The sequence below is a fragment of the Danio rerio genome, chromosome 14 (genome assembly GCF_049306965.1).
Source record: "Danio rerio strain Tuebingen ecotype United States chromosome 14, GRCz12tu, whole genome shotgun sequence".
NCBI classification, from domain to species: Eukaryota; Metazoa; Chordata; class Actinopteri; order Cypriniformes; family Danionidae; genus Danio; species Danio rerio.
In genome coordinates this window covers 58,680,001-58,687,500 of record NC_133189.1, presented here as the reverse complement: position 1 = coordinate 58,687,500, position 7,500 = coordinate 58,680,001, and the positions used below count along the sequence as shown (strand labels likewise).

The 7,500-nt window shown below is 43.7% G+C and overlaps 2 protein-coding genes across 3 annotated transcripts in view; one reads left to right on the top strand and one right to left on the bottom strand.

The window, feature by feature from the left end:
- Nucleotides 1-3,821, top strand: part of slc49a3 (solute carrier family 49 member 3) — a 9,220-nt gene extending 5,399 nt beyond the window's left edge. Inside the window, 5 exon segments of the mRNA NM_001020587.1 lie at nucleotides 1,617-1,733; nucleotides 1,901-2,053; nucleotides 2,417-2,574; nucleotides 2,666-2,769; nucleotides 2,872-3,821. Coding sequence (NP_001018423.1) covers nucleotides 1,617-1,733; nucleotides 1,901-2,053; nucleotides 2,417-2,574; nucleotides 2,666-2,769; nucleotides 2,872-3,014 — 675 coding nt within the window. The 3' untranslated portion in view covers nucleotides 3,015-3,821.
- A 2,010-nt stretch (nucleotides 3,822-5,831) lies between these two features.
- Nucleotides 5,832-7,500, bottom strand: part of ncbp1 (nuclear cap binding protein subunit 1) — an 11,441-nt gene continuing 9,772 nt past the window's right edge. For both annotated transcript variants that reach the window (XM_073922356.1, XM_073922357.1), the window contains exons 22-23: nucleotides 7,462-7,500; nucleotides 5,832-7,310 (exon numbers count right to left, since the gene is read on the bottom strand). The exon at nucleotides 7,462-7,500 is cut by the window's right edge and continues 75 nt beyond it. In XM_073922356.1, the coding sequence (XP_073778457.1) occupies nucleotides 7,197-7,310; nucleotides 7,462-7,500 (153 nt within the window). In that variant the 3' untranslated portion in view covers nucleotides 5,832-7,196. The remainder of the gene's footprint in view (nucleotides 7,311-7,461) is intronic.

Below are 7,500 nucleotides of genomic sequence, written 5' to 3'. Positions count from 1 at the left end.
AAGAGTGCTAAAAAATATATAATTAGTCAAAAAACTATGTTTAATCAAATATTTTGGTCTGTTCATTTCTTCACTTCCTGAAATAAAATGAATGATTTTGTACACTGCTTTACACACACACCTTTAAACGTGTAACATATTTTTCATATACATTTCTCACCTTAAGTTGATGCTCATGTGACTTTATCTTTGAAGATGGACCTTATACAGCTACTTTAGAATTTAAATATGCAGATAAAAGATTTTATGATCCAAGAGTAATATTCAAATATGGAAAAGTGCAGAAAATTCTTACACTGCTTGTTAGTTGAGGCAGAAGGAACTTCGTCTGCATGCAAAATAAAAATAACCTAAAGCTATCTGACAACAATCACTTACAACAGTGACAGAGTGTGTGGTTTAAGTCAAAAACTCAACCACTGATGAGCCTTTATTATAGGACACAGCAGTTAGACAGGACTCTTTCTATTAGCTGCATGTCAGAAAGAATATTCTAGAGTGTTAAATAAAGAGCTCCAGTAATTAAATATTACCTTTTATGATAATGTTTCTGTGTTTAATGACTTTGGACAGAGTTCTAGCTCCAGAAAGATTACAATTTCTATAAGCCTTATTAGTCAATACACATATTGTGGCCTTAAGAAATTAATGGCAAGAAAAATAAATGCATGAATGGTTACACAACATACTCAAAAAGGATGTTAAAGAGTAGTTTAATTTATCATTACAATAAAATGGAGGGTGGCATGTGTAATTTAATGAACTAAAAAAATGTATTATTTATTTTTTATTTTCTTATCTATTTCTTATTCTATATTTCTTTCCTTCGTTGAAGCAGATGTGTAATCTCTGTGTTTAAAACCTCCAGCTTCGCCTCTGTAAAGTGCGTTGCCCTTTTTTTCTCACCGTGACTTTCTATGGTGACTCGTGAATTCGGCGATCTACTGAAAATGCCTTCAGGTGTGTGCCGTGCACGCGCATTAACCCGCGGTTATCTTCAGGAGGTTGATTTAACTAACTCTTGTCACCTGTTTTGGAACCAACATACTCGCGGTAAGCAGGTTTTGGGTAAATCAACCGAGAGTTTAGGTTTTAGCAGATGGTAAGTTAACCCAGCTTTCTGGAATACCCCCCTGGGCATAACCAAAATATAATTGAAACATAATCTGAACAAAATCCAAACATAACCTTAACAAAACCTGAATATAACATAAAAATAACCAAAACAATGTGAAAGTAATCCGAATATATTCTTAACATAACCTAAACATAACCGAAACATAACCTGAACATATCCCAAACATATTCAAAGCATAACCAGGACATAACCTAAATATAACATGAACTTAACCAGAATATAACCCGAACTTAACTCAAATTTAACCTGAATAACCCAAATATAGCCTGAACATAACCTGAGCAGGACAGCCTTGCAGTGTAAGTTACCAAAGAACACAACACAACCGAGCTCCTTCGTGGCACCCAAAACCCTGCACTGGTGCAAACTGAACTGGAAGTTATCTGGCTAACCCTGTAATCCGGCTTGGTGGAACCGGCCAGCAGTGATGCGTAATGATCCCAGTGTTCTTCCTCTGACAGAAACTCTTGTCTTTCAGCTGCTGAGGAACAGAGCCTACTGGATCCTGCTGCTGTGCTTCGGCTCCGGGATCGGCATCTTCACCTGCTTCTCCACCCTGCTGGAGCAGATCCTGTGTGTGAAGGGTTACTCTAATGTACGAGCGCACACACACACACAGAAATAAAGTCACTATAATGACTGTAAATGCTGGCTGGATGCTGACGGACTGATTGACAGGTATTGGCAGATGATCATTAACGTGTGTGTGTGTGTGTGTGTGTGTGTGTGTGTGTGTGTGTGTGTGTGTGTGTGTTCCTCCAGGGTTTTGCAGGTGTGTGTGGCGCCGTCTCCATCGTGTGTGGTGTAGCAGGAGCGTTCCTCCTCAGCCTGTATGTGGACAGAAGCAAGAAGTTCATGGAGGTGATGAAGATCTGCATGTGTCTGACCTCCGTGAGCTGCTCTGCGTTCGCTGTGGTGAGTCTGGAGATGATGAGGATGATGAGGATAATAATGATGAAGATGATGATGAAGATCTAATTCAGGTCTAGTGTTGAGCTGAGAGAGTGTGTCTGAGCCTCGCACATTATCAGGAAGACTATTGCAGACTTCAGGAGCCATACATGAGCAGGCTCGACCTCCTTTAGTGGACTCTGCTATTCTGGTGCTGCCCGGAGTGTGGAGATCCTGAAGGGCAGGTTGGGCTGTAGCGAGACAGAAGCTGGGTCAGATAAACAGGAGCTGGGTTATGATGATAATGAAGATATTGATAGTAATGCTGATTAAGATGATGATATTAGTGCTGTCGGTGTGTGTGTGTGTGTGTGTGTGTGTGTGCAGGTCAGTCAGCTGCCAGCGCAGAGTGTCCTGCTAGTGCTGGTCTGCTGCTGTTTCGGGCTCTTCGGGTACTCGGTGTATCCGGTGGGGATGGAGCTCAGCGTGGAGACCACACACCCGCTGGGGGAGGCCACATCTGCAGGACTCATATTCACCTCTGGGTACGCCAGCCTGTGTGTGTGTGTGTGTGTGTGTGAGAGACTCTACAGCAGCTCTAACTGCATGTGTGTGTGTGTGTGTGTTGGTGTTCAGGCAGATCCAGGCGGCGCTGTACCTGCTGCTGCTACAGGCTCTGGCCACACCGACACACTCTCCAACATCTGTGTGTGCAGCTGACACCAGCCTCAACTGGACAGGTGAGAGACACACACACACACACACACTCATCTTTAGTTGTAAACACAGCTAGTGTGTGTGTGTTTCCAGCACTGACCTCTCTCTCTCACACACACTCACAGTGCCGGTGCTGGTGATGGCGGGTGTGTGTGCTGTCAGCTCCTGCGTTTTCGTGGTGTTTTTCCACACAGAGTATCGGAGACTCCAAGCTGAAGCCGACAGCGCCACAGAACCAGAACCCACAGGAGATGCCGCTGATGCATGATGGGAAAACACACTCGTTTACACCCCAAACACACACACTTTACCTCACTGATAACACATGTGCCATAAAGAGTTTGGGTTAAAACTCAGGGCCTCATATAATAACACACACACACACACACACACACACACACACACCATAGAGTGTGTGTGCACAACGGCTCAGTTCATCATTGACAAAAGCCGTTTGTCCTCCTGTTGAACACAGATATCCTGCAGAACTCCTCTAAATCCAAATCCAGCATTCTTCAAACTCTCTTCACCAGAGGAAGTCAATGTTCAGTAAAGAGTAAAGGAAGAGGACGCCTTCATGGATATCCGAGCTGAGCCTGTCAGTGTTCAGCGGTCTGCAGTCTCCCATATCTCAGTTTCAGAGTGCGTGTGTGTGTGTGTGTGTGTTGATCTGAGGTCAGTGTTCATATTCTGCACACATTAATGTTACACAAACTCCTCCAGCCGCACATGCTCACCTCTGTGGCCTGGGCCGGTGCTGTACGCGGTGTTACAGTGCTGCTGGTGTTTTTACTGCAGTAATGTGGGTGTCTGACTGCTACACTGGGTTTATTTCTGATGCATTATTTTATAGTTTATAGGCTTTCTCCTGCTCAGGTTTATGAAATGACAGATATATCTGGTGCAATAACGCTTCATTAGGGTGTAAAGGTGTGTGTGTGTGTGTGTGAGACCTGTAGGTCTGACCACTGAACTGCAGTTCTTTTTATGTTCAGTTCTAATCAATATCTGATGCACAATTATTTTAAAATAATCCTCTTTTTTTACTATGATCTAATTAAATATTTATAATCTATAAATGCTGTCGTGTGTGTGTGTGTGTGTGTGTGTGTGTGTGTGTGTGTGTGTGTGTAGTCACTGATCATGTCTGATACTGCTGATCTAAACTGTATGATCAGGTCAGTCTGAATGTTCCCCTGAAGGGTTTTGAATTGTACATCTGTGTTTACTGTGACGTCATTTCTACTAAACATGAAGACAGAAGCCCCTCCCCCTAAAAAACAACAACCAATAGTGTTTAGTTAATCTCAGCTCTGACAGCGAGTAGATTGTAGTTTCATCATCAGCGAGTAGAAGAAATAAAGTATCGTATCGAAGAGTACTAGAAAAAAAAAGATATCGGTATTGGAAAGTACATAAAAATATTGCTATCAGAGTATGAAAGATATTGTAGAGGGCGAGTGGAAGAGAATCAGCAATTACAAGGAAAAAGTGTATGGGTATTAACAAGTACAAAAGTATTGATAATGCTGAGCACAAGAAAAAAAGTATCGTATCAGAGAGGACAAGAAAAAAATGTATCGGTAGAAACAATTATAAAAAGTATCTTATCAGCAACTGCAGGAAAATAAATAAATATATAAATAAATAGAGCAAACACAAAGGAAGTGGTATTTGCACTTGGTCTTCAAAGACATTTACATTTAGTCATTTAGCAGATGCTTTTATTCAAAGCGACTTACAAATGAGGACAAGGAAGCAATTTACACAACTATAAGAGCAACAATAAAGAAGTGCTGTAGGCGAGTTTCAGGTCTGTAAAGTCTAAGCAGGAAAGTATTAGTACTTTTTTTTTTTTGGTACAGTTAGTGTGATATTCAGAGAGGCAATTGCAGATTAGTAAGGAAAGTGGAGGCTAAATAGTTGAGTTATTAGTGGTTTCTTGAAGACAGCGAGTGACTGCTGTTCTGATGCAGTTAGGGAGTTCATTCCACCAACTGGGCAGATTGAATGCGAGAGTTCGGGAAAGTGATTTCTTCCCTCTTTGGGATGGAACCACGAGGCGACGTTCATTCACAGAACGCAAGTTTCTGGAGGACACATACATCTGCAGAAGCGAGAGCAGATAAGGGGCTAGGCCAGAAGTCGCTTTGTAAGCAAACATCAGAGCTTTGAATTTGATGCGAGCAGCAACTGGCAGCCAGTGCAAACGGATGAGCAGCGGAGTGACATGTGCTCTTTTAGCTTCATTGAAGACCACTCGTGCTGCTGCGTTCTGGAGCAGATGAAGAGGCTTGATAGAGTTAGCTGGAAGCCCGGCTAGTAGAGAGTTGCAGTAATCCAGAAATACCAAAGAAAATGGTTTCACTGCCTACTGCCCAACTCTATTGCCTAACCCTATTGCCCAAACCTACTGCCCATTGCCTCTGTTCACCTGGCAAAATGTGTTATTTTTTTCAGGTGTAATTCATGCTCTGATATCCTCCTCCTCCTGTGTTCTTATGGCTCTGGGAAGATTGGAGTTTCTGCTGTTTTGTATTTCGTAACTCTTTTGATGTTTGCAAAGGTGAAAAATAGAAACAGCAATACTGGCGTTACTAGCGCTGTATTTAGATGCTATCAGGTGAATACCAGATTTAGCATCATGACCCATTTCTACCAGTGTTTAAGCTTATTGCAGTAGTGTCCTGAAGGGGGCGGGGCATGGCAGATACTAGCGAGCATCTGATTGGTCAAAAAGTAAAGTATGGGCTGACGACAAGAATTACATCATTGATCCATTCAGGCAGGAGACAAAATGCAGACTTTGGACGTTTATACACTGTTTCTGTTATAGAGCACTCTAGATTACAGATATCTGACCTCACTAGCGGACTGACTGACCAATATCTGTCAAACAACAACATCTCTATAAAGATTTCACTGTACAGCTGCTGCTCCTGCTCACAGTCATGAACACAGACTTACTACAGTCATCTGACATACAGAATCTGCTGTTATAAACCTCCAGTTCACACACACACACACACGCACACACACACACACACACACACACACACCAACAGAAGACACGAGCGAGACTGTGGTTGTTTTCTTTTGTATTTTAGTGTAAAAAAACAAACAAAACAAAAATACAGACGATTCATCATCCAGAATGAGAAGCTGAATCTGCTCCATCATCCTCCAAAAGACATAAAACCCATAAAATACAGCAGAGTCTGATCACGCTAGCAGCTCCACGCATGTGTGTGTGTGTGTGTGTCGATACTGAGCGGTTAAAAGATCCACACTTACCGCAGAGCTGATGACCAGACTAAAACAACCAACCAGACGGACACACAGGCTCCTATTACGCAGAGTTTGAGTCTCGTTTACAGTCCAAATGTCCAAAAATCCCGAAATCAAGCAGCATTTTCTAGACGAGCACAACATCTAATCAAGGAGTAGTGAAATAACCGGCTTTACATGCGGAAATGGGTTTATTCCACTCCCCCATAGTCTGACTACTCCATAGTCAGATTACTCCGCTCCCCCATAGTCGGATTACTCCATAGCCGGATTACTCCGCTCCCCCATAGTCGGATTACTCCATAGCCGGATTACTCCGCTCCCCCATAGTCTGATTACTCCATAGTCGGATTACTCCGCTCCCCCATACTCTGATTACTCCGCTCCCCTATAGTCTGATTACTCCATAGTCTGATTACTCCGCTCCCCCATAGTCTGATTACTCCGCTCCCCCATAGTCTGATTACTCCGCTCCCCCATAGTCTGATTACTCCGCTCCCCCATAGTCGGATTACTCCATAGTCAGATTACTCCGCTCCCCATAGTCTGATTACTCCATAGTCGGATTACTCCTCTCCCCCATAGTCGGATTACTCCATAGTCAGATTATTCCGCTCCCCCATAGTCGGATTACTCCGCTCCCCCATAGTCTGATTACTCCATAGTCTGATTACTCCGCTCCCCCATAGTCAGATTACTCCATAGTCAGATTACTCCGCTCCCCCATAGTCAGATTACTCCGCTCCCCCATAGTCAGATTACTCCATAGTCAGATTACTCTGCTCCCCCATAGTCTGATTACTCTGCTCCCCCATAGTCAGATTACTCCGCTCCCCCATAGTCAGATTACTCCATAGTCAGATTACTCTGCTCCCCCATAGTCTGATTACTCTGCTCCCCCATAGTCAGATTACTCCGCTCCCCCATAGTCTGATTACTCCGCTGTTTTCAGGAGAAACGCTCCTCATTCTGACTCAATATCTCTGAACACTACTCTATATGTTGTGCTTGTCTAGATTCTGCTGACTGATTTAGGGATGATTGGACGTTTGGCCTAGAAACAGACACACACACCCTGCGTAATTAAGCATGTTTATCAGTGCAGTACAGCACACTACACCCTGACCCTGCAGACGCCCTGTGCAGCAGTGCATTGTGGGCCTCAGAGCTGCAGGGCGCAGAACTGCTGGTAGACGGCCAGGATGTGGTGGTCCAGCTCTGCGGTGAACAGCAGGTTCTCCAGGGTGCCCATGTACTGCTGGATGATGGGGTGATGCTGTGGAGAACAGATGAGGACAGCAGGGTTATGATCAGAGAGAGAGAGAAAGAGAGAGAGAGAGAGAGAGAGAGAGAGACAGAGAGAGAGACAGAGAGAGAGAGAGAGAGAGAGAGAGAGAGAGAGAGAGAGAGAGAGAGACAGAGATTACCATGAGGAAGATCTGCTGCAGCCGCTCGATGCAGCTCTT